This window comes from Vigna unguiculata, chromosome 7, assembly GCF_037176805.1.
Source record: "Vigna unguiculata cultivar grain cowpea cultivar isolate G323 ecotype 2 chromosome 7, ASM3717680v1, whole genome shotgun sequence".
NCBI classification, from domain to species: Eukaryota; Viridiplantae; Streptophyta; class Magnoliopsida; order Fabales; family Fabaceae; genus Vigna; species Vigna unguiculata.
Genome location: NC_140798.1, coordinates 1,077,708 through 1,105,227, shown reverse-complemented (window position 1 = coordinate 1,105,227; position 27,520 = coordinate 1,077,708). Strand labels below are relative to the sequence as shown.

Sequence of the window (27,520 nt, the reverse complement as noted above, 5' to 3'; positions counted from 1 at the left end):
TTTTATCATGACTTTGGTGTGGTCCTCATGTTTTGTATTATTTTATTTTTTATTTTTGATAAAATTTTATGTGATGACAAAAATATTCATAGTCTTTGGAGTGTTAGCATAATTTAGATGTGAAAATTTACTTTGATGTCTAAGATCTTATTTGAAAAATAAAATTGACAACAAGTTGAAAATATTAATATATAATAATAATATTTTTTGACATATTTTTATTATAAAATATTTAACAATTTTATTGAAACAAAAATAAGAAAAATGAACCGCACCAAACTATAGACCATTGATTTCATTTATTTTAAATTGAAATTGAATTGAATACACGTAATTTTTGTTTTTGATTGGACTAAAAAGTCAAACTAAACTGAAAACGTGGTGTCGATTAATATAAAATATTACGATAATAGTAATTAATATAATACTTAACTTTTAAACTTTTCTTACAACGTACTTAATTTTAACTTTTCTCTTTTTCTTTTAATTTTTAAATATATTATTAATATAAAGAAAAACACATTTATATGTTATATATAAACTTTAATGAAATTACTCTAAATAAATTGCATTTTGTGACTACATGTTTTTCCATTAATAGAAAAGATAGTTTTAAAATTATAAATGTTAAAATTCTTAGATATATTTAAGGAATATAAATTTTAATTTTAATTATTTTATCGTTTATTTATTTTTTTGAGTTTATGAAATTATATGTTTTTGTTTTTCTAATTGGATTTTCTTAGTTAGAAAGTCATTATATTTCTAATTGTAATAAGTTAATTTTTTTATTTTAATTTTTTTTTATATTATCTCGTTTTAATTCTATTTATTAGTATTTAAAAAAAATTAAAAAGTTCAATTAGCTGAGAAATTTAATTTTTCAACTGATTCAACTTTTTATTAGTGTTTTTATTAGAATTTTGAAAGTTTTTGTGACATCTCATCTTTTACTTAATTATCTCAAAGTTGTTGTTATTGTTTAAGAAACAAATATCTAATAAGTAGGACGAATTGAACTCAATTGTTAAGTCTATTTTGATTTGTTTTCTCTAACAATAATGTGAAGTACTAAATTGTTAAGACTGAATGATGAGACTTAAAACGTTATGTTCTTTTGTTTTGTTTAAGTGTGGATAATATATATATATATATATATATATATATATATATATATATATATATATATATATATATATAATTTGATTAATTAATGAATCTATTGGTTTGGAATGAAAAAAAGAAGTTTCAATTGGTGTTTAATCCATGTTATAATGATACAAATTGATTTAACTACAATTTGTGATTTTATTTGAAATTTTTGATGTTTTTTTACTTATGTAAATGTCCTTTGAGCATATATAATTTATGTATCTAATAATTTAGAGGTGTCAAAATGAGCCAGTCCAGCCTGTTTTGACCCGATCCTTTTTGACCCATTATAAATGGTCGGATTGGACTGGTTTGTAAATGGAAAATGGGTTCGTTAGCAACTCGGCCCGTGGACCAGTTTTGACTTTTTTTTTTTAAATTGAATGTCCAAAAATCTTTGTCTTATTTTTTTATCAAATCATTTTTTTCATCAATTATTTGTGTTAACAATGTTGATTTTAATTAATGTAATGACGAAATCTGAGATGTTTTACCGCAAAAACAAAAAAAAAAACTTGAAAATAGTTCTACCCAATATTTAATGTAGGAAAAATATTACAATCATTTAATAAATATGTAAAACTTAAGAAGATTCATACTTACAAAAACAAAAAGTAAAACAAAACAAAACTTTTATTATGATTGTTGGTTAGTGTAGATAAAATACTAAAAAATTTATACTTGAATTGAATGTTGTAGTTGTGTACATATATAGCTCCAAATGAAATGTGTTCCTAAATTTAATTAGCGTAAATGAATATCGATGATATTTTTTGCACTTTAACAGAGAGTGTTTTTTCTCATTTTGAATCACATGTTGCATGTGAACCTTTTTTTTTAACTTAGAAGGCCCGCGGGTTGGCCCGCAGATTGACGAACTAAACGGGCCAAATTGGTACGAGTTGACGGGTTCTATTTTCTAACCTGACCCGCTTTTTTTTTGCGGATCAACGGGTCGGCCCGTCGGACCTGGCCAGTTTTGACAACCCTTTAATAATGATAGAGTCTTCTACTCAAATTGAAGCTTAAATGAAGGAGATGTTGAAATAACAATTTTTTCTACAAGGTTTTCATTGCTTAAACATTAATTTAGACATTAAAACTTTTAAGTGAAAAAAATTATTGTTAATTTTCTTCCCATAAGTGGAATATCACTTAAATGCTAATCATAATTAGTCTATAATTTAATAATAGAGACTAATTTAGCATAAGTATCCGGTTAAAACATTCATAAATAAGATTAAAGACTAATTTTGTTTCTAATTCATAAACTAATAATTATAATTTTTTTCATAATAAAAATTATATTAAATATCAATAATTTTTAGTTTATAGAATAATATCTAACTTTATCAATGATTAATTATTTTTCTTTTTGAAATTGATTGCTATTTAACAATATTTTCTTGTAATGAAATTTTATGTTATTTTTGTATCATTTATATTTATTTGATTATATAATATAAATATACACATGTACATGTAATTGTATGATTTTATTAAACTTTAAAACTACAATTTTTTTATGATGTGCATTTTATACATTATATAAACACTATTAAAAAAACATATATTTTCTACTTTTTGAAATTTTTGTTATAAAAAATAATTTTCAAGAAATTGCTACTAATATATTTTCAAAATATTCTGTACTAAATATTTTACATACAAAAATTTATAAGAAATACTTGCGAAATTTATAATGTTATAGAAAATAATTATTCTTAAAATAATTATTTGTGAATTAAAACTCATAAAAAATGATAAAATAATCGTTTCTTGCAAACTTTTATAATAAATTTGTAAGAAAAATCTTATGAAAATAAAAAATTATAATGGTGATATATATTAAATATAATAAATATATTATATTTAATAAATATTGGAATAAATAATACTAAAATATTCATTTAATGAACATTGAAATTAACAATAGCAAATACTCATTTAATAAATATTATGATGAATAATATTAAAGATTTATTTAATAATTATTGAAATCAATAATACAATAATATAGTTAATGAATGTATGCTAAAATGTTCGCTACTAGTGTAAAAACTCATATTTTATGTCAATTTTGTTTTGAATTCTTTTTTATAGGAAATATTTATAAATTTTTTTGTAAAATATTTTGTATAAAACACTTTTCACAACAAATTTTGTATAAAATACTTACGAATTTTATAATTTTGTAGGAAATAATTAACCACAAAAGAATTTCTTGCCAATTAAAATTCTTAGAAAAAATAGAAGGAAAATGTCTTTTTTTGTAAATTTTTTTAATAAATTTGCAAGAAAATTCTAATATAATATGAGAATTTTTAGTAGTAATTTTTTTTTTCATACTAAAAGGTTTAACAATTGTCTTCATGTAATAAATCATTTCTATTTGTGTCTTAACAAATTTGGTTGCTTGCATTATTTGATTTTGAAAATTAACGGGTGTTGGCAATTATTTATTTATTTATTTAACATGTTTTAGATTCTTATACAATATATCGCTTATTATTGTTGTTTTTGGTAAAAAAAAACTTTTTATGGTTTTTATTTTTAATACATTTACTAAAATTCGAACGTTCTAATTCTAACACATCACGTTCGTCTATGGAATTTAATGATATTCTTTTCTAGTAACTTCTTTACGAAAAAAATATAAATATGGCTCACGAAATGCCAACCTTCGTATAAGATTCTTATTAATTTCAAAATACAAGTAAGAAATACTAATAAAGAATTATATTTAATAGATTTTTCTTTACCATTAATATTGTTAGTGATTTTTGGTCCCTAGTTCTTTTCATTTTAGTAAAGACTTTTAATAAGAAATATCTAGAACATAAAAACCATTACAAAATTAGCTGTCACTAAACACAAATAAGTATTATTAAATTTAACATATTATTATCATTTAAACTATAATTAATTCGAAGTAATGTATTAAAACTATAGACAAATCAAAATGTGATGTACTTTTCAAACTTTAGCTAAAATACTAAAGGAAAACAAACAAACAAAAATTGTACAGAAAGCAAAATTTGTAAGAACTTGTTATATAAAAAAGGAAAACATGTGAAAACCGAAATTGTTAAACTTAAACGGAAATAAACCTATTATATTAAAACCAATCCAATCCATTATTTTAATTGTAGTACTAAAAAGAAAAATCATTATTTTTTTAAAATATAATTAAATATAATTAAATTTGATTAGACCCAATTATTATAAGACAATTTACGTTTCCATCTCTTCTGAAAATATATCATTTTTCATCTGTATAACACATTTTTTAAGGTGACAATGAAAATAGATAAGTATTATGAAAGTCATAAATATATTCATCTCATGGAAATGGTCATAAGAGTTACAAAATTCAAATCATTTTTAAAAAAAAATAAAATCCACATTTTTTGTTTATTAAAAATAATTTTAAAGTGGTAATGCTTAGCAATTAATATTTTCATTAATACTAGCAAAGTTAACTTTATTTTGTTATAAATTTGATAAGTTCACAATGAAAGTAGATAAGTATTGAAAAGTGGTAAAGAAATGATAAGTATTAATTAAGTCTTTGAAATGATAATGATTATAGATTATGATGATAATCTAATCCGAAATTACCATTTATTCACATATCAAACACCAAAAATGAGTGTCTATAAAACATGAGTGTTATGATTTGGTGTTTATCAACTTTGCTTTGCCCCTTATATTTTGATATGTCATATTTTTCAATTTTCATTGAATGGGGCAAAAGCAAAACGTTGATGAAACTCACACCAGTTGCTTTGATTTCCTTTCGTTTCCGTCTCTACCAAAAGTGTTTACTTTGAAAGAGAAATTGAAACATTATTTTTCTTCTGTATTTGGTGAATCTCCCAAGTCCTCCACCAACCATACTCAGGTTCTGTTTCTTCTTTTCATTCTCTTTTTCTTCTAAATACAAGCATAAATGAAGGTCCTCCTGCTATGGTTTTACTAATCTGCATTTCTTCTCTGTGTTTTTTTTTTTGGTGATTTATATCTCCAAAGTTCGAGTCTTTAGTTGGTGTCTCCATAATTGAAAAAAAAAGGAGTGGGTGTTATGTGGATGCCTGTATATTGGTTTTGTGTTCGTAGATCAGTAAATAGAGGTGTCAAGAGAGGAGTTTAGAGAAAGCGATGTAAGATGAGTTATGCGGATTAAAAAATAAAATTGAGAAAGGTTAAATATTTTGATTAATTGGTTGTTTAGGCGTGTCTCACATAATTCACAATTTCTGGATTAACGATTGTGTGGAATAGGTTGATCCGCATAATTAACATTCAACAATATTGATAAAAATGAACGTAACTCACTTAACCTACATATTAAACGAGTTTAAGCTAAATTGAAGGTGATATAACTCGTAACTCATCACTAATAATTCTTTATTATTATTATTTTTCATAAGTTTTTTTTATTGTAATTATTTATTACTTTTAATTAGGTAGATTAATAATTTGATTTTTTGTTTAAAAAAAAAAGAACGTTGTTCAATAATATTTGAATAGTTTAGAAGTTTAATATATTTGTTTGCCAAATTATGTAGGTTGGCACTTTAATGTTTCACTGGTATCTTTATAATAATGTTATATGAAATAGATGAACACTTTGATTGTATTTTTATTGAGTCAATTCACTCTATTTATATTGTGTTAAATATAAAATATAAATTAAAATAACAAAATATTATTAAGTGAGTCAATCTACCTAACTTATCAACTTGTGATCAGTCAAATTAGGTTACAAAATTTTTAACTTATTTTTAGTTGAACTTGTGACAAGCCAATATGTGTAAACTTAGTTAACTCATTTTCACAACCCTAACCTTTTTTACCTTAACAACTTTAAATGTATTCATAATCTCTTACTTGCCATATAAATTGTAATTCTTATAATTTGGATTGAAAATTTTATGGTTAACACAAATTAAATACATTAAATTTGGTTTTTTTTTTAATTAAGATTATTTCATTTTTTTAAATATTTTATTTGAATAAGTTAATTTAAATTCAGTTAATTTAAATTTTTCTATATGAATATTTCAATTATCATTAAATATGTTTTTTAATATCAAATACTATTTAATAATTTAAAAATATCATGAAATGATATTATTTAATCAAAATTAATTTTAAGTGAAAGTTTCTTAGAAGGTCTTATTTGAAGTCAACAAAAAATCTTATCTTTAATATTGGTCAAATTGATTGGAGTTATTTTTTAGGTGACTTTGTTTATTGACATCGGTTGAAAGCTCATTCCATCTGACATTCATAATATTCAAATTGACTCAAATCTTTTTCAAAAGATAAGAGAAAAGTAATGATTGATCTTGGTCTAAAAAATAACCTTCATGATATCGATAAAAAAAATAATCATTGATCAAATTTAACTTGAAAAAATCTTTCCCAACGACTGAAACAAACCATGACAACTTCATGATATTTTGACTTCAATCAAGAAAAAACCAATAATATTTAAATTGAGGTTGACCCAATATCATCCTAACCTCGATCAAACTTAGGAAAAACAAATATAAATATGCGATTATATATATATATATATATATATATATATATATATATATATATATATATTTCAAATTCTCGCTTAAATTTGAAATTTATATAATTTTAATTCTTTTTACAAATTCCAAAAATCTTAATTTTTTTATCCAAAATAATATATTTTGTTACCCAACATTTAAAATTATATACTAAAACGAACTATCCTATAAAAGGTTATCAAAAATACACAACGTTTAATCTAATCATTAGAAAGAAAGATGAAAAGAAAGACGGCTGGATTTTAATTTTAATTCAACTTCACAAAATCAACTTTTAAAATGAAATTTGTATTTTATTTATATATTATGAAATTATTTAATTTTAGTTAATGTAAAACTTCAAACCGTGACAGATAATAATAACATAAAAAGAATATATGATTCCATCTCTTTTTTGAAATTTAGATTTTTTTTCATACTTTTTCTGTATTGTTCCACTGTCTTCAAACTGTATCGATAAATTACAACATTATTTAACATTTGACAAAAGGTTTTTGTCTGTGTAGGCCGGGTCCTATTCTAAAAAGGGTACATCTTTGTGTTCATATTGGTCAAAAAAATTTGCTTCGGTTGGCTTGAATGGATCCAAGAAAAGAAATCAAAATCCAATTTCAATTGGAAGTAACTGTGAAAATTTGGACAAGAATGGTGATATCTTGGACAAGTATGGTGATTCTAGTCCCATGAGTAAGAGCAAGGATTTACTGAATGATAAAAGTGATGACAAAGATGAACAGCATTCTCCAACAACTCCCAATAAGCCTCTTCCCAATTTCACTGATCATTCTACTTTCATTTCTCCTGAGTTGAATGATTTTTTTGAGTCCTGCCTCCCTAATATAACAAAAGGATGTCAAAGGGTCCTACTTTACAGGTAATTTTGTGCTTTCTGCCTTTTACTTTCTGCATCTGTGTTGAAATACAAAGTTAAATATATTTTTAGTCTTAAATCTTAACGTGAATTTATAATTTGTTATTGTCTGAAACTTTGGTACAATTTGGTTCTTAAATTTTTAAAATAAGTGAATATAATCATTTTTACTCAATTGTGTTAAAACGTGTTAAGCGACTTTTTAGGTTGGTCTTTAAGTTATTTACACTATTTAACATATTTTAATTCAAATGTCAGTCTGAAAGATCGATCAACACCTAAAAAAAGTTAACATTATCAAGTTAAAATGATTATATTTATTCATTTTTAAAGTCGAAAACGAAAACATATCAAAGTTACAAAAAGAGACAAATTTCAATTTTGTATCGAGTTTAGGAACTAAAAAAATATTTAACTTTTGAAATATGGATTCAACATGACTTGTTTGAACAATGGACAGTTCCATGAAACATGGCATATCACTTCGTACACTTCTTCGCAACAGTGCCAAACTGTCTGGTCCTGGTTTGCTGGTATGTGAACCTTTTATGAGTTAAATACATGTCTTCTGTCATGATGTTCAGTGGAGATTCACTAACTGCAGATTAATGTATTTGTTCTGTTTTGCCAAAACATTTAGATTGTTGGAGATACACAAGGGGCTGTGTTTGGTGGACTCGTATTTTGCCCCTTGAAACCTACTTTCAAGAGGAGATATCAAGTATGAAAACCTTTTCTTTTTCTTTAGTTAATGCTATTATCCTTTCACATCTTTTGAAATTTGATTTTGTTCTGTTTTCTGTCGTAATAGGGGACAAACCAAACTTTTGTATTTACAACTGTATATGGTCAACCAAGGCTTTTTCGACCTACCGGTATGTTGGGTTATATTTTTGCATATGCATAATATCATTGTTGGTTGTAGTTCTAGATATATAGATATATATGACATTAGTCTTATACATATAAAACATTTGACACCACTTTAATCTCAAAATCTTAAGACAATGATGTTATGAGTCTTTATTCTTATATAATGTTTAATTTTGTTTATTCTATCCAATATGAGACTTTTGACTTACACTTTAACTATTCCAAATACGATATGGGTACTTATTGATTAATGTTTAAATTAGCGTTAACTATGTTTTAACATATTGCGTGTCAAAATTTATATCATATTTTACTTCAAAATTTCTCTAATTTGACATGTGGCATATTCTAGATTTTGACGCAATTTAAAAGACAATTGATTTATTTCACTCACCTGATTAATCATTTTCAGTTTAGACTATTATTCCTGAATTGAAACATGTATATTATCAGTTTTGCAGGGTATAGGTATCTCAGTCTTTTATTTTAAGCATGAAAAAAGTTGTTTCATTCTGTCCAAGTTCCTTTGAATTATTGAGATTCTGATTTTGTATGTTCCTTGTAGGTGTGAACAGGTACTATTACTTATGTTTGAATGATTTGGTTGCACTTGGTGGTGGTGGAAGTTCTGCTTTATGCTTAGATGAAGATTTGTAAGTACTTCACTCACTTCACTCACTGCTGTTACTTAACTGTTGTTAAACCAAATTATTGATTTTTTAAGTAGCACTAAACTAATTGAATTTCTGTTCTTTATTGAATCCTTGTGGTTGGAAAGGTTAACTGGAACCAGTGCACCGTGTGATACATTTGGAAACATGTGTTTGGCTCACACCTCAGAATTTGAATTGAAGAATGTTGAGGTGATGCTTACTACAGAAGTTAATTTGTAGCTTAAATATATATATATATATATATATATATATATATATATATATATATATATATATATATATATATATATATATATATATATATATATATATATATATATATATATCTTAAATTTAATTTACTTTTGTGCTTTAACGGAAAATTTGATTACCTTTGAATTTAATATGTAAATATGTCATTCATTTAATGGTAATAGGGTGGTGATAATTGCTCAACATCATATTAACAAAGATATTATAAAATTAGTTCGTGCTAAAATGGTGAATAACAGAGGCTACAATGAGAAATATTGGATAAAAAGGAGTTAAAGGTGTTGTTTAGGGTTCAAAATTTAGGATTTAGTTGAATAAAGAGAATATGTTATGGTAAAATATGTTATATAGACGAGAAATTTATAAAAATCATTTGATTATTTTAAATTGTAAAATCCTAAGAGATTTTCCCTTAAAGAAGCTTATAAATTATTTTGGATTGTTTGAAATAACTCTTCGATTAGATAGGTACCGCAGGACAATCCTAAGTTATTTAAAAAATGTCTGAATTGTTATTCAAAATAATAGAACATCTTATTCTCATTGGTTTCTTTGAAATTTGGCTTTTTGATTATCTAATGATATGTGATCAGTTTATGTTATTATCCTTACATGTTCATGCCTTGTTTTATTTTATTTTATTTTTAAGAAAAAAAACTTATAATAAGACATCTCAATTAAGATGATATCTCAAAATATAACATGTTCATGTCTTGTTTTCTTCACTTCTTATTTGTATTACCATAATTATGATTAACTATTTACACACAATTTCTTTTATGTGCAGTTATGGGGTTTCACATATACTTCTCCTTACCTTAATCGACGTTAAGATGAGCACAATAAACAAATTCAACTATCTCTCCTTGGACAGTGAGATGTTAAACAACATATTGTAATCACATGTTATCGTTTTTCATTGCTTAATGTATGAGACTTATGCTGAATGTCAATATAGATCCTCTCTTTGTTGATTGAAATTAAACAACCGAAAAAGTAATGTGCGTGTTAATTGTTAACGCAGAGCATTTCTAATATAATTACACCTAACAATAAAATTTTAATAGGAGTAAATATAGAAAACAAATATGAAGTCGTATACAAATTATAATTTTTCTTACGGTGATGAAAAAAATGACGAAAACGATGGTAATGAAGAAAATGCTGAAAAAGAAATCATCTCCAACAGCTATAGTGCATAAAATTTTAAAAAGCATAGTACCAAATTGGTATTACTACAAATCATCGATGAATAAGTTGGCAAACAGAAATGGTTCATGGTTAAAATAATGATCTGTCGATAATTAAATAGGCTACAATGAATTTCAAGCAACAAACAAAATATGTTTCAGGCATCCCATTAGTCCAATCGAATGGTCTTTTAATCTTTTACATTACTTAAATGAGAAAAAAAAGCTTTGCTCAACATGATTTTTCATAACTAGTCTACTACAAGTTGATGTCTATTGCTCTTTTTTTTTTTTTTTAATAATGTCTAATAAATCAAGAAAAGCACCCCGAATAAGAATAGTTACAACCATATAAATTTCCAATGAAATGGCCGAGAAATCAGTTATCTCACTAATTTAACAGTTTACGTTACAAAATTATCTACGGACAACATAAGCTTCGAGGTTTTGAAGACAAGGCAAATATTGCAGCTTCTGTGACTTAGGTTAGCAGCCATGATCAAAGGCCAAGGCATAGTAATGTTGCTGCAGAAAGCCTGAAAGTACATTTGCTCCATCCCTCATACACCATGGTATGTGAGAACCAAGACCAAATAATCAAAGAAACCACTACCTTCATTAACTTCTCCAAATCCATGATTTTGACCAAGCACCAAATGGCAGCAACAGTCACTCCAAAACAACATTTTGGCCTGTACAACTGACGCATTTTATGACTCGGTGGGAGCATCTTCGCCAGGCAAGCCAAATATTCGAAGATTCCGGTCCATTGATCCAACAGCTATGTATTTAGAGTCTGCACCAAATTTTACACACGTGGCCTTACCTGGGAAGAAAAAGTTCGAATGCCATCTTAGTAACTCAAGAAATACGAAACCCTCAAACCATCAAGGAATAATAAACAATGGGGGAAAAGATACAAAACCTGTTCCGGATAAATCGGGGAAGGTTTTAATACAGTTCCATTCAGATTTCACATTTGCAACTTGGTAAATCCTACATAAATTAACAGGAACTGGAAATCAATTTCAGGTTAAATCTAATGAAAGATATTGACAAAATAACAGGCTTCAGTTGAGGATATTTTTTCTGTAACGTTCTGAAAGTCACCAAACTGAGTACTAGACATTTTTCTTCACCTTATATCAGAGCCAGCAATTGCAAGGTAGGATCCACTGTGGTCGAACTCCACTGCAAGATAACAGAATTACAATAAGCATTTTGAAATAGGTATAACTTTACCGATACATATATAGGTTACATAAGGCCATCCACAACTGAAGATGAATACCAGAGTTTGTTGGTGTCTCGGAATCATATGGAGCAAAATTCCTGAAGTTCTTCAATTTCCGTAGATCCCAAAGCTTAACACCATCATGAGCAGCAGTCTGCCCAATTTAAGAGTACAATAAGAATACTGTACAGACAATCATATCATACTTTTACAGTTCACAATTTCTCACATACCGCAAGGAAGTATCCGTTCTCAGAAAAAGAAATGGCAGTTACTGGACCAGCATGTCCATCGAACCTAGCAACATTTGCCTGCAACCAACGGATGAAGGTATCAACACAGATAACAATAAATACTAGAATTTAACTTCAAACGAAGTAAAAGAAAAATTGTTTACCTGGCTTTTTACATCCCAAATCTTAACAAGAGATTCTGTGGTGCCAGTTCCAAGGATGAGACCATCAGGATGAAAAGCAGCTGATGTGTAGCCTTCAGAAGAACCTGAAGTGTCAAAAACCTACACATCACCATATTACAATAATCAGAATCAGAACTTATATACATTAAGACTGAATAAAAGGTTAAAATCTAATACTTAAAACGGATAAGTTTTAAAGAAACTACAAAAAATATTTACAATCTTCAGAACCCTCTTAAAAGCACTAAATTAACTTTCATATTCTGACAGGAAAAACGTGCCCAACTAAGAAGATTCATGTGCATGCACAGTTCTTCCCGTTATGGACCGTATTACATAAAAAAGGAGACCAAACCTGAGTCAAACATGTCCCTGAAGAAAGTTCATAAAAGCACCAAGAGCCATCAAGTGAAGCAGTCACAAAATAATTATTGGTAGCATGGACAGTGACAGCTTGCACCTGAAAAAATTGAAAAAGTAAATCATTCATGCATCACATGCACAGCATAAACAGGACAGGCATAGTTGACAGGAATTGGGAGAAGCCTTATTTAAAAACAGCAATCTTAAAAGGCATGCGATTTCATGGTTCCATACAAGTAAAATTTATAATGTTGAGTGGATATTATGTTTCAAACTGGACAACACGAGATTACAAAATGGTAAATCAACTGAAAAGTAGAACTGCAGCTACACAGACAACTATTTGGCCGGCCATTATAAGCATTACATTAAAGCAGTAGGAACACTGAAATCTAATGATAAAGAAAATCAAAACCTAGCAGTCAAGAGTTTCAAATAGCTGAATGGTTGTTAGGATATTTACAATATTGCAATTATGGGAAATATGTAGGGGAGATAGGTACAGAATGAATAGAGATTGTGAAGGGCATCATACAAGCGATAAACACTAGCCCTTATATGTAGTAGTAGTACTAGATTCCCTAGATTTTCCAGACATGAAAACAAATCCAATGACCAAACTGAATTTTGGACGGCAACAAGCAAGACTACATCTGGGTGGATCAGAGACAAAAGGAGCCTATCAACAAAAAGATAGGGTAGAACAGAGCCAATCAGTGAAAAAACAGGACAACTTGGCGAATATTTGGAAAAAGAAAAAGAAAGGCTCATTAGTGAAAAAAAAAAAAACAGGCTGAAGCAGAGAAAATGCATAAATTTGGTGGAAATTGAGTTCCATGAACTTCGCAAAAAATGGATAAACTATTTTCAAGGTGGATACACAAATGTTTTATTAGAGAAGTGGGGGCTGCAAGGATACTCAAGACTACTAGGTCAGTCACAGAGGCTTTTATACCACGTTCAAATCGTAGTTTAGGCAAAGAATAAGGGTGAGAATTAGATAGCATTCCAAGATATTTCCTACATATTCAAATACACAATGGTATAGCTGCTCACATGAGCAATTGAAACTGATTTTAAAGCTGACGAAGAATTCAATTTTACTTGTATAAAATACTAAAGTGGATGGATTTGACAACTGAATCTGAAGATAATTCAGATTCCAACTCCATTATTTGAGAGGATGGAAAATCTAAACAAACATACCAGGGTCAGTAAGGATGCTGTTACTAGGGTAAAACTGATTCTTAAACAAAAAGATCAGCAGGGGAATAGTAATTTTTAAATTAGATCTGCAGGAATGTTGGTATCCTGTGTTTGTTTTTTTAGTATCGATAATAAAAGAATAAATTATATTAAAATGAATATTCTGCTGTGATTATTTGTGATATAGATGAAAGCACAAATTATGGGAAATGGCTTCCGCTGAAATTAATGGATCACTCACCACTCATCCAATGACTATCCTATGACTGTTTATGTGGCCAAATCAAACTGGACAACGAGAGATATCTATGGTGAAATTTCCAAAATCCAAATCCAACCAAAGTAGGAAGTATATACAGAATGCATTGCACAGAGTTGCAGCAACTGTGAATTACAGGGTAAGAAACTAAATAAGGTGCTATCTACTATGCTTCTAAGCAGAAAGAGTTTTGTAGAAAGTTTGGAGATCAAGAAATAAAACATTTGGACAAGGTAATTATTTGAGGACATTTTAACTTGGCTCCGATTGTGGAGTTGTGTTTTGAAGAATGTCTACAATCTTGCAAACAATTTACACTAACTTATTTCCCATTCAGCAAAAAATCCATATTAAGCCATATCATCAAACATGGAATGTTATTGATTCAAGTAAAATAATCGTCCAACCCTATAAATAACCTTACACTCCACCAAATCTATCGAAACAACTATCACACAACAAAGACTATGGCATCAGCCCATGGGTAATATTTAATAACATGACAGCAAACTAATCACCAAGTAATGTGAAATAAGTACAACATTGAAGAGGAATTGGGACTAAATTATTTACAAACATCTAATAATGCCAATCCAGAAGCTTTTACAATAAAAATTGAGCCACTCATAAATCAAGTAAAACACCATGCCCCAAACACTTGATCATATTGCTAACCTAAAACTCATCATGAGTAAGAAAATCGTAGGCCTGCTTCAATTTCATTAATAAAAAAACCGAAATTTAGATCTTCAAAAGATAGGAAGGAATTATTTCTACATAAATACTACAAAAGCAAAATAGGAATGATTTTGTACACGACTTATAACCGATTCTGATAAACTATGGTGACATTAATTTTATTTACCTCTGCTGTATGATCCTTTAAGATGTGCCTGCAGTTATAGTTACCATCATCTGACCCTTGCCACAAACGAACTGTCTGCAATACAAAATAAAAACATTAGGCACTGGAAAATGCAAAGTAGAAACAGCTAACAGATTAGAGAAAACTTCACTTAACTAAGTTCCATTTGTAATTTGATAACGCTAAGTTGAAATAATCACATTACTGACTAAACGCTTTATTACCAAAAACCTAATGTGAAAATTCCGATCAAACTGGTAAGTTACCCTTGCAAGAATCAGTCTTAGCAACATACTACACACTTTAAACTTTTAAGTGCTTTGGATTTCACATTTACAAATAAACCATTATCTGTTGGCCAAGAAAAAAGAACTCATTATGAGAACAAAATGCAAGTAAATTGCATGAGACTGAAAAATGCAGAGTGGAATGTGGATAACAGTTCTCAAACAAAATCTAGCTCGGGTCTGGATGAGAACAATTAATGTAGCAATGCATGGATGGAACATTCTTGTGATGCTATACGATGTCTTCACTTGGGCAGAGAGGGTTAACAAGGCCCCATTTGGAAGAGCTTATTTACAGCTTATTTAGACTTATCTTCTGACAGGTTGACTAGACTAAGTGTTCTTGACAGCACATGATATGTCCTTATGAATTTTTTCACCTTATTATTTCAACGAGCCAGCCAACAAGCTTATACAAAAACAGTGTAACCCTATTTCCCTCTCGATGAAAAAAAAAACTTATATGCAAGTGCTTACACTATTATTTGAACGTATTCATCCAAAAAGACCCCAAATAAAATACTTCCAAGCAATTAATAGTAGAGCATTGCCCTTTACCTTATCTGCTGAACCAGTTAAGATTGATTCACCCTGAGCTACAAACTTTACACTGGTCACCTACCAAAAGCACCCACAATCAGCAAAAAAATTAAAGAAAAGATAACTCCAGCAATTCCAACTGAAATAAAACCTTTTTGGAGTGACCACTTAGTGTAGATAATATCTGTCCTGAAGGTCGATCAAAAATAACAGCATTTGTATCAATACCTCCAGTTGCAATTAAGTCCTGTCAACAGATAATAGGGTGATCCTGGATTACCTCCCATTATTTTTCAAGGGAAAAAAAAATAGCCTTTTTGTAAGTTTAAAAACCATACCTTAGAATAAAGGATATCAAGAGATATAATGCCCTGTTTGTTTGTTTTGTGAAAGGGGTGACTAGATATCTGGGTATATGACTCTAGAGCTTCAATAGGAGCCAAAGTGCCAGGAATCTGAAACAAACCAAACCCAATGAACCATAGGCAGAAACAAGTCCAAACATTAAAATCCACATATTAAAAACACTAAATAAATAATTGAAATATGCCACAAAAATTTATATGCACACACGTATATTACAATTTTAGGATGCAAATCAAAGCAATCAAAATGGAATACTACAAGTTAAATAAAATCCAACAAGTAAAAAAGGTTAAACAGAAGAAATGAACCAAGAATGGAGGAAAAGGAAAGTAGTAACAGCGACGGAAACATGTGAAAACGTCAATGTACTTGTATTATCACCAAATACCTGTCTCTTCTTTCTCTGCTGGGAGAGAGCAGCGTTGCAATCAGTTAGCTCAGAAATTATGCTAGAAGATATTCCAGGATGAATTTTCTTTGCACCAGGAGCCAGATCCTCATCCTCAGCAGCTACATGTGAAAAAGATAATCCAGATAAACAATCAAACAACAAAAAGAAGAGAAATAATAGCCACTAGGGAATGTAGGCGTTTGAACACTTTCATCTATAATCTAATAAAGTGCCAAATGTCCCTCAATGAAGTAAGAAGCAGTTGCTTTATGAGAGTTAAATCAAACTCAGTCTAAAATGTAGTCTGCAGAATTGCAATATATAGAAGAAAGAAAAAGATATCATAATGTCAAAACCTCTTTTCCCATTGCTCAGAACAGGGGCATTTGCAGTTGGAGCATTTAGTGCAGAAACAGGGTACTGCCTTTCTGCTTGTGCAAGTAAAGACCTAGCTTCATCTCGTTCCTTTTTAAGTCTAGCAATAACTCGGCATGCAGCATCATGCTATAGATTAAAACAAATATAAATAATGGCAACTAGGTACTGGAAAAATAGTAAAGCTAATAATAGAATCCTGTAAAAGAAAATTGAGAATCTAAAAAACCAAGAAACATGAAAGTTTTGGTGATAGCATAAAGCAGGAGCTGAGAAATGTAAAGCAGAACTATAAAGGACAATTGTCGTATTAATAACTTTGTTGCTCATACCTGATAGAGAGCATGACTTAGCTCTTGCCTTGCCGTGTGCAATTGTTGCTCCAATGCAAAATTAGATAGCATCAAGCCATCCCATTCCTACAAATTAGGCAAACCAAATCATCCTTTGTGGATGCCTATATAATTGTTTTCTTCCAACAGAAACAATACTATACATGTCTAAGCATGCCTAAACATTTATACAGAAAACTTTCTAACAGAAACCATCACTTAACTCACAATCCAATAATGCAGAGCAAATACATAATTTGTCTGAGAAAGAATGCAGCAGACTGTTTCAAGTAAAATGTACCAAAAATCATAAAAAATACTTCATAGCCTAAATTCCATACATTTTGGAACATTCCAAGCATCCCAGGGATGCTAGCTGCCTGGACAGGTCTGGGCTTCACTATCTGCACAAATGATTCTGGTTTGATCAGTACACTGCAAGTGAACTCTTGAACAGTAAAGCAACAGTAACATAGAGGGCTTAGTCTTAGTATAAAATCTACACTCAATATTAGAAGAATACATCTGAAACCATTACCACCATACCTTCCCTGTCTTGATTGGTACAATGTCATCCATAGTCAGTGGTTCGCCAGTAATTGGACACTTGCCATAATCCTACACAGTATTTTTTTAATAAAATTTAAAACACGAACTAAAATCAATAATATAACCTATATACAAGCTTAGAGAACATAAATACAGCATATTATCAAATGAAGTACCACCGCAACACCCAGCACATAGCAAAAGCAGACATCACAACCACTTTAATCAAGTATCTTATTTAAAAATAGCTTCACTTCCCTTCTTAATCAATTACACAAACACAAACAATATTTCAAATTACATTCTTTCTCTCACAATCCTATCCAGTCCCCTAGCCGAATGACCAACACAACCTAACTTTCTGACACGAGCAGACACGAGAAGGGACTATTTTTATTCAAAAAACCGTTGTATCAAAAGAAAGCTTAAAGGATTAGAAGTTAAAAACTCAAATCAAACGGAATCTAAAATCCAGACAAGGAGCCTAGAAATTAATTCAAATTTGCTTTCACTAACTTAAAAAAGTGTCATTTCTCATCCCTTTCTCAATGCTCAATTAAAACACTTTTCCTTTACCCTTCAATCAGCTTTCTTTATATCATTCTTCAGTAAATTAAAGAACAAAAATGAACACACATATATATAGAGAGAGAGAGAAAGAAGCTTATAAAGAATACAACAAAATACATGGGAGCTAAAGAAGGGCTACCGAAATGTGTCGCTCAATCAAACGCTTCTCGAAAAGAAGACCAGAGTTCCTGGATACAACGGGCTCTTCCGGAACTTCGCCGGAGACTGCAAACACAGGGAAAACAACAACGTAGAGTCAGATCAGCAAAACGGAACCAATTTCACCACGGAAACAACAAAAAGAAAAGTAGAATGAGAGAGAGCGTGTGAGTGTAGAATCAGAATCAGAAGAGAAGAGGAAGTTACTGGAACAATTCATGGTTGGGGACGAGGGAGAAAGAACGCGCGAGAGAGTTAGGGTTTTGGGTTTTTTGGAGCTGTGGGAGTGTGTGTTTGTGTATGAGAGAGGGAAACGGAAGTGACCCAAACTAAGCGAACCACCGCAAATGATTCAGAGAGAGACTCATTGATTCGTGTATCTTTTATTACAAGTGGATATGCATCTGCCCGGCCCGGCCCAGATACCCGGACCATTTATGTTTTTCGGGTTCGGATCCAGTAGTTTTAAAAATTTGATGGAAGGTTTGAATAATTTTTTTTTAATAAGAAGTGATTTAAGTTTATATAATAAACTACTTTTATTTTTCATCAAATTTCTTAGTTTTGGGGACATATGTGTCATTTTAGTAATGTTATTACATTGGATTGGATTTAGATAATATGGTACAAAACAATTGGACTGTAAACTATTGTCGTTATTTAAAATGCATCCATGAAAACTATAAATAGACACGTTTCAACTCCACGTGAATAACATTTTAAGGTTTTAGACGGTGCAAAATTAATTTTTGGATTTAAAAATGTATTCTAGAATTTTAGGTCATCCACTTTAGAATCTATTTTTAAATTTGGAAATACGTTGTTATTGTGTAGTCTATAATAGATTTTCAAATTATGTAATTTAAAAAATAAATTTGTGAATTATGAGCCTTTTTCATATTATGTTACTCAAAATGTTGTGAACCCATGAACAATTTAAATATTCACTGCAATTATGGGGTGCTGAAAATAAAAATAAAAATTGTGAGATGCTAAAAGAAAGAGTCGTCATTTTCTTACATAAAAAAAATGCACTTTACTTATTAATTCAAAATGTTCCTGATCTATAAACAATTTAAACATTCCTTGCAATAGTGTCGGTGCAGAAGGAAAGCATGGGGTGCTAAAAGAAATAGTCATTATTTGGTTACATCAAAATTGTTCTTTACTTATGTAAACTTGTGTACAGTAAATTGGTATATTAACAAATTAGATGAATGGTTTTATTATGTACTCTACTATAATTAAAAAATATTTTCTTCAACGTTATGTACAATATTAAAGAATTTATTTATATATAAAATAAAATATAAAAGAACAAGAGTGCATAGTTTTATAGCAAATGAAAAATAAAGAATAAAAATGTTTGTTATATTTATACATTGTGACATAAATATTTTATAACTTCTAAAATTTACTTCTCACACGCTTAACAAATCTCCTCCACACATGTTCAATCTTTCAAGAACACTAATGCACATACATAATTTATGATAGTTAAAACAATTTTTTTTATGTTAATTTAATTTTACAACATACATAAATCAAATTATATAAGAAGCATATCTTAAATCTACTTATATGTTCTATTGCATGTAAACACATAATAGTAAGTATCTCACATGATCTATCATCCTTTTATACAATATTTTATTGAGTTGATTCTTCACATTAAATATATTGAATGTTTTATTAATTAAAATTACCTTATACAGTTCAATTTTTTTAAAAGATAATGATATTTTAATCATTTTTTTATTCACTTTTAACCCATCATTCCAATCACTATTAGATCATCGCATCAGATTATTAAAAAAATCAATATAAACAATTAAATGGTAATTAGAGAAATAGATCAAAAATAATTCAAAAAAGTAAGTTAAAATATCATTATGTTATCTTTTTTAACATAGACAACAACAATCCTATGAAATACAAAAATGATAATTCATTTCACACCATGTAAGACAACAACAATTATGTCATTATCAAATATATTATTATATTATGTAAGATAGATTACAACTTCGTAAAATTATATTTTTGTATTAGTGAAAATTCAAAATATAAATATCAAAATCACTCCTTGTATATTATGTATATGTATGTATGTACACACATGAAATTACTAGTCACTCAAATGGAGAATTTGAAAAATCGAAAATCATATATTACATTCATCCTAACAAAAGCCTTGCAATGTTTATGGTAAAGAAGATACAACAATTATTAGGTAAGGACTAACTCATAGACAATATCAACAACTTGTGTCTTTTATTCAAAATCACAAATTGATTCCTCTCGACATACTTTCAAACATGTTTCTTCACATGATACTTTCACTAGTAATGTGAATTGAAGTTAAAAAATATAACTCTTGGATTAGACATATGGGTTACCAATCATATTTAGTATGATAACACATTTTTCTTCTCAATCACAAAAAATATGCCTAAAATTAAATGTGCATTCCTTTCTCCTTTTTCAATTTTATTTTAATCTCAATGTTGTTAAATGTAATAGGTTGTCTCACTCTTCAAATTATTTTATTTTTCAGAAAAATATTGAGACTAAAACTATTTGTTATTCTTTTACATTGAGATGACTCTTTCTTTACATGGTGATAGAAATAAAGCTAACACATACATGAAATAGCAAAGATCTTTTTTCACACATATAAACAAATGTAACTCTTAGCTCGCCTTAGCTCGCCTTAGCGGTGAAATTTGTGAATATAATTGTTTTCTCTTATAGAACATAAATATTTTAAATTAGCAAATCTTAACTCAACATCATATAAAAGTTTATAAATTATTTCTCAAACTCTTTCTAATATTAAGGCTTCAATGTTTTTATGGAGGTAAAGAGACAATAACATCTTTTGGAATCCTTTTTATGTTACAAAATAGTACCTTACTACCATACTTATAATCCCACAATATTGAAACCTTTGTTCCCTCGCATCGTTTATGATTTTAGGCCAAGGGCAATTTAAATACACCTTCCTTTTCCAACCCTCAGAGGTGTCTATCAATGACAAAACCATAAAAGAGTTTCAGACTCCAGAGCAGATAACACCTCAGATACAATAATTATTGACCTTAGCCTTAACAAACTTGAGGTAGGAACATTAACTTTGTAGCAACAAAATTAACGTTTTAGACACAAATCCTTGTTTACTTAGCCCTCAGTTAGGGAAATGGAAAAATTATTCCAAAGATAAACCTTCTTTCCCCTTAAACCTCAATTAGGGGGTTTGTTCTAATACACCCATTAGTCTCACTCCCACATCGAGTTAAGGAAAGGAAAATTTAAAGACATTTTCCTCATTCAACCCTGTAAGACAAATTTCAAGGACAAAATTATGATGGAGCTTCATCTCACGTGAAGAAAGAATCAAGCAATCTGCTTTCACATCCTATGTCTTGCGCTTGACCTATAATCAGCTCTCCTTGGTAAAGAAAAGAGCTTGCAATGCGGTCCAAAGTGGCATCAATTGTCTCGTGGCGGAGGCCAAGTGGGTCGAGTCACAATCGAATCGTGACGCTTGGATTGTTACTCTCTTAAGTGAAAAGAGTTGCACCCTAACTAATAGCTATAGCTTTTGGTCTAGTGGTAAGCGCTTGATCTAAACAATCATCTTAGATACAATAATTGGTCTTGATAAGTGTCAGGAATAAGTAAAAATTTTAATTGAAGTTGACACTTATCATGAATCAAATGGTGTTATTTTTGTATAAACAAACCTCCTTAGCTTAAGATACAACATGAGATATTGAGAAATGAAATTTTATGAATTGTAACGATATTTTGTTGTTTTGCAGTAAATACGAGAGAAAATATCAAATATGTAGTTGAGCTACAGTTATTGGTGTGAAGCAATGGAAGTAGAAAAGACGGGACAACATATTTTGACTTTCTGATTGAGCACCAAAAATTGGAACTGAGCCACATGAGAAAACCTTCTTTGCAAGGAAATTTGGAGCACCAATCCATGAGGCTAAACGGCTAGAAAAATCCTCCCAAGAAGGAAAGGTCAAGTGTCAAGCACCAAGACAAGGGGTTGAGCTGAGAAAGAAATTCACATGTGAAGAAACCCCTATGGCTGAGCGTCAAAATTTAGGTTGAGCATATCCAAAAAATGCTTATAAATAAAGACCATGTGTCCTCATTATAGACATTGAGTGGAAAGTTAGAAATGTAGCAATAGAATAGTAAAGGGTCTGTAAGGCACGAGAAAAATGTTAAACTTATTGTAAAATTTATGTCTAAATGTTGCTAAAGTTGTATAGAAATATTCTATGAGTAGTTGAATTCTCTCGTATCTAGGTTTGATATAATCAATTGTGATTCTACGTACTTCTATTTCTTAGGTATGTACCATGCTTTTATTCAATAGTTTGTGGTTTGATTTATGCTAAATGATGAATTGACAACTCATCTCATTTTACTGGTTTGAATTGAGTTGGAAGACATGTCTCAAACTGAGGTCCAATCAAACCATCACACTCTTTAGATTCTAGGCTGGAGAAATTAGCCTAGATCTACATCAACGAGTACTCACAAGACATTAAATGATTTGAATATTAAGTAGACAAGATAATAGTGGTGCATTAGAACAAAATGAGATGAATAAGTCTCTACCCCACTCAATCTATGTAATTACTATTATCTATATTTACATGTACTCTTTATCAAAAATCCATAAATTAATTACCGATATATTTGTTAAATCCTTGTGGATACAATACTTGTTGATATTACTACGTACCGGTATACTTGCTAAACAATTGTTAATAAACAGTTATCAGGTTTTAATAATGTTATTTAAACTTATTTAAACATATTTGATGTTGGAACAATTATGACACTTTTTGCAAAACACACACAATGATAAGTATACACGTATATAAATGTAAAAAGTGTAAAAAGTGTTAAGTACACACATAAGTATATAAAAATTTTAAGTACACACACAAATATTATACTTTGTAAATTGAATTATTATATTAGTAAGAAAATTATAATACTTGTAATTAGGAAAATTCAATCAAATTAGTAACTAAAAAATTATATATAGAAAACATTATATTAGCTATTAAAAAAGGAAACAAATTCATGTTGTTGCATTTAGGGCAATTATCTTATTGATCATCAGATACGAAACAATGTAGTCAACCCAACTACAAGAGAAACATTTAAGAATTTAAATGAATTAGAGTTTTATATTTAGTAGAATTAAGGAAGTTGAGAAAAAAAAAAAACATAACCCACAAACTCATTATTTTAAAATTTTCCATTATCCATTCAAACAATGTAAAAATATTAATGAAATTGATTGTGTTATCATCATATACTTTTTGCATATTAAAAAAACATGTTGCCTTCAGATAAATAATAGTATAGGTGAGATATATAGATGGTACCATGATGTTAGATCAAGGTAGAACTGAAATTATACGGATAAAAAAAGCACAATTTCATGTAAAGTTGATATATATATATATATATATATATATATATATATATATATATATATATATATATATATATATATATATATATATACCTTTCTTTTTACCGTTTTGTTTAAGTTTGAATAATACCTAAATAATCAATTAGTCTATATTGGCTCCATGTGGAAGAATATTAATTTCTGTCGAAAAAACTGATGAATTAGTAATTTTCTAATACAGTTTTCTGTCCACGATGTTTCAACTTAAAAATGTTTAAAGAGATCAATTTTGCTATTATTGTTGATAAATAATATATTATTTTCATAAAATAGAAAAAAAAAAACATTCTTCAAAATCATTTCATGAAACTCTAGATGTTTGTTTTATCTTTATCATTATTGACTGCATCTTCATGCTTTATTCTTGTCCAAAGTGTGTAGATTATTACTTGCATGTTTTAGAAAAAAATTGTTTGATATGATTTCTTGTTTCCCATGTGCTTGTGATCAAGGTATATCACCTATATATATTATGCATGTGTCAGAAAATATTCCTAAATAATATTATGCCTGTCATATTCTATGCTACATGAGTTCTTTTGAAAGCTATAAATTTAAGGTATTAAGTGAAAGTTTAAGATTGATTTTTTGTATATCTAACACCTCGTTTATCATGGAGCAATTTTATTGAAATTAAAACATACATAATTTGCCTTTCAAATTCAACATTTATGATAAATATATAGAAACTTGGATACCATATACAAAATTATTATCTTCTTCAAAATAATTAAAATGTTGGATTTGAAGCATAAAAAGTTATTTTATATAGTTAACACATTTCAAACCCAATTAATCTATCCATATCTTAATTTTATTCCAAAATTCGATCTATATAATATCATGCCATGGAGGTACCAAAAGAAAAATCCTCCTTGTTCAATCTTAAAGATGCCAACATGTAGAATATGTTTGATATACAGATGGGACTAAATTGATGAAACACAAAATATAATAACTTTTTATTTTTTAATTATTAAGACACTTGTCGCGTGAGTATAATTTATAATTAAATACATAAATTAAAATATTAAATTCACCTTCTAAATTCAAGGATTTTATTTTTTATTTTTTTCTGATTTTGTAGTCAATGCTCCTAAAAATATAATTTCATTGATTTCTTCTAGGAAAATAGAAACATAATAGCATCCATCTTTGTTTTATATAATGTGTAGTATCATTATGTTTATATTATTCAACATAGAATAGTATCTTCAACATTTATAAAAATATCAACTAAAATAATAAAGATAATATTCAAATGTGCTAAAGGATATAACAACTCCATCAAATTCCACTTCTTCTTTGGATACGTAAGAGTTGTAAAAAGAATTAATTGTCTTTCTCAAATTCACTTTAAGAAAATCATTAAATAGTAACTAAATACAAAAATAAAAAATAATTAATAATTATATCGATTAATTATTTAGGCACTGTTCAGAATTTTCTTGCATCAATCAAAATTACATGTGGAAATATTTTACAAAGTTTATAGGAAGAATTTTATAGCAATTTTAACATTTGATATTTTTTTCAAAATATAGGCAAAGCAAAAGCATGTACGTAATCGTATTATTGTAAAAGTGAAGGAAACAAGGTAACATGGATGTGTGAGAATGAGAGTGTGCATTATCTGAAAGAAAGAAAAAGAGAATCATGACTTAAGATTTTGGTTAGAAAGCAAAGCTCATGAATTAAAGAAAAAGGTTTTGTTTCGAACCTTATATTTTAGGGTTGGTAAAAGAAAAGAAGAGAACCAATGAAGAAGCATGCACGTGAAAACCAGATTAAGGCTATCTCATAGGCATAAACATAGGTCACTTTGCATCAACATCGTAAATCAATGTTCTTTAGACACGTAAATTCCCTTCTAGAGAGCTTCCAAATTGCCCCTTTTGGCAAAAAGGTGAAGGGCTTCCCTTGCTCAGTGGAAATTCCAAATTTTGATTTCGATTCTGGGAATTGTGTTCATGTTTTTCTCTCACTGTTCATTTAGTTTTTTGCCTTTGATTCTGAATGATTTATCAAAGATTCCATGTGTTTCGAAGGACCAAAGGTATTAGTGTGTACTTCTCCTTCTGCTCCACCAACCAATCCTCAAACAGTAGCATATGTGCAAACCCATCTTTCATTTCTTCACCATAAACCACCATCACCAACTCACTTACTTCTATATATTTTTAATCACAAAATTATTACTATTGGACCGATGAAAAAAATAAAGGTTAAATATATTTTTGATCTTTAAACTTTAAGTGAAAATTGGAATTAGTTTCTTCTCGAAAATTTAGTCAAATTTAGTCCCCAAACTTTAGAATTACGTGAATTTAGTCCTTTCAAGCAAATTTTGTTAAGTTTATTTAATGTTTTAAATGCATTTCATGATAGCATTTGAGATGTTTACATCGTTTGACACATTTTTGTTTCAATATTAGCTATAAAACTATTATGCAACGCATTTGAAACGTCAAATAAACTTAACAAAATTGGGTTAAAAGGACTAAATTCATGCAATTTTGAAGTTGAGGGACTAAATTAGACCAAAGTTTCGAAGAGCGACTAATTCCAATTTTCACTGAAAGTTGAGAAACGAAAAACATATTTAACCCAAAAAATAACATCTTGAAAAGTTTCATATAGTCCATGATAACCTAGGGATGAGGATTAGCGACTATTGTTAAGTATCCAAGTGCGAGCCTAAGTCCCACATAGGCTAGAAATGAGAAAGTAGAGCACTATATAAGAATAAAAATTCATCAACTTATTATCTTAAGATTTTGGGTTTAGAGTGATGTTGATACTTTATGAGATTTATCTTCAGTGATATTTTTCGTTGATTATGCTTGTTTTTATTATCTAGTTTACGTATTTTATAAAAATTCTTAATTTATTTATTTATTATTTTGATTCAATTCTATACTAATATCTTTATTTAAAATACAATAAAAACTATTTACTTCATTAAAAAGTTACATATATTATTAAGAATTAAACCAAAATTACAAAAAGTAATCAGTTTAAAGAAATTTTGTTGTGATGAATCTTATTACCTGCAGTGTTGGGTAACTTTTACCATATTTGAGTCAAACAAGATGTCGTTTATTCCTTCCAGGGTTGCAACACCCATGAAACAATTTCAGAAGGACAACCTTTGAAAATGGAATCTTAATCATTCTTTTGCACTGCGGGAGATTTTTATTGGTGAAGCCCCCATAATATTCTAAATAATTTCAAGAAACTGGTTCCTCAAATTTTAAAAATTAAATTTTGTAAATCCGTCACCCATTTAAAAAAATACTTTTTTTTTCAAATTTAAATAGTTAATTAATTTTTATCAAACAAATTAACTAATATTTAAAGCCTTTGAAGTTTATCTACTACGTGAATATATATAAATTTCTCGGGCTTTGTCTTTAAAAAGTATCTTTTGGTTTATCTAAAAAAAAAATCAAGATAGGGATATTTTTGGATTAGATAAATTCGGTCTTCAT

General features: G+C 28.6%; 2 protein-coding genes across 2 annotated transcripts; one reads left to right on the top strand and one right to left on the bottom strand.

Annotated features, from left to right (window-relative positions):
* Window positions 1-4,870: 4,870 nt before the first annotated feature.
* LOC114189625 (uncharacterized) lies at window positions 4,871-10,831 on the top strand. The gene is made up of 8 exons (XM_028078247.2): window positions 4,871-5,056; window positions 7,247-7,614; window positions 8,072-8,144; window positions 8,252-8,332; window positions 8,423-8,486; window positions 9,050-9,137; window positions 9,263-9,347; window positions 10,198-10,831. Exons 1-8 carry the CDS (start codon window positions 4,898-4,900, stop codon window positions 10,240-10,242), a joined length of 963 nt encoding a protein of 320 aa, XP_027934048.2. The 5' UTR covers window positions 4,871-4,897; the 3' UTR covers window positions 10,243-10,831.
* A 101-nt stretch (window positions 10,832-10,932) lies between these two features.
* Window positions 10,933-18,894, bottom strand: MAC3B (MOS4-associated complex 3B). Its single transcript, XM_028081483.2, has 18 exons — window positions 18,722-18,894; window positions 18,495-18,580; window positions 17,783-17,854; window positions 17,578-17,640; window positions 17,237-17,323; window positions 16,886-17,033; window positions 16,527-16,648; window positions 16,111-16,227; window positions 15,924-16,019; window positions 15,791-15,850; window positions 14,946-15,020; window positions 12,608-12,712; window positions 12,232-12,351; window positions 12,068-12,145; window positions 11,892-11,988; window positions 11,740-11,791; window positions 11,526-11,596; window positions 10,933-11,426 (listed from the first exon to the last, which is right to left on the bottom strand). Exons 1-18 carry the CDS (start codon window positions 18,732-18,734, stop codon window positions 11,311-11,313), a joined length of 1,578 nt encoding a protein of 525 aa, XP_027937284.2. The 5' UTR covers window positions 18,735-18,894; the 3' UTR covers window positions 10,933-11,310.
* Window positions 18,895-27,520: the final 8,626 nt, after the last annotated feature.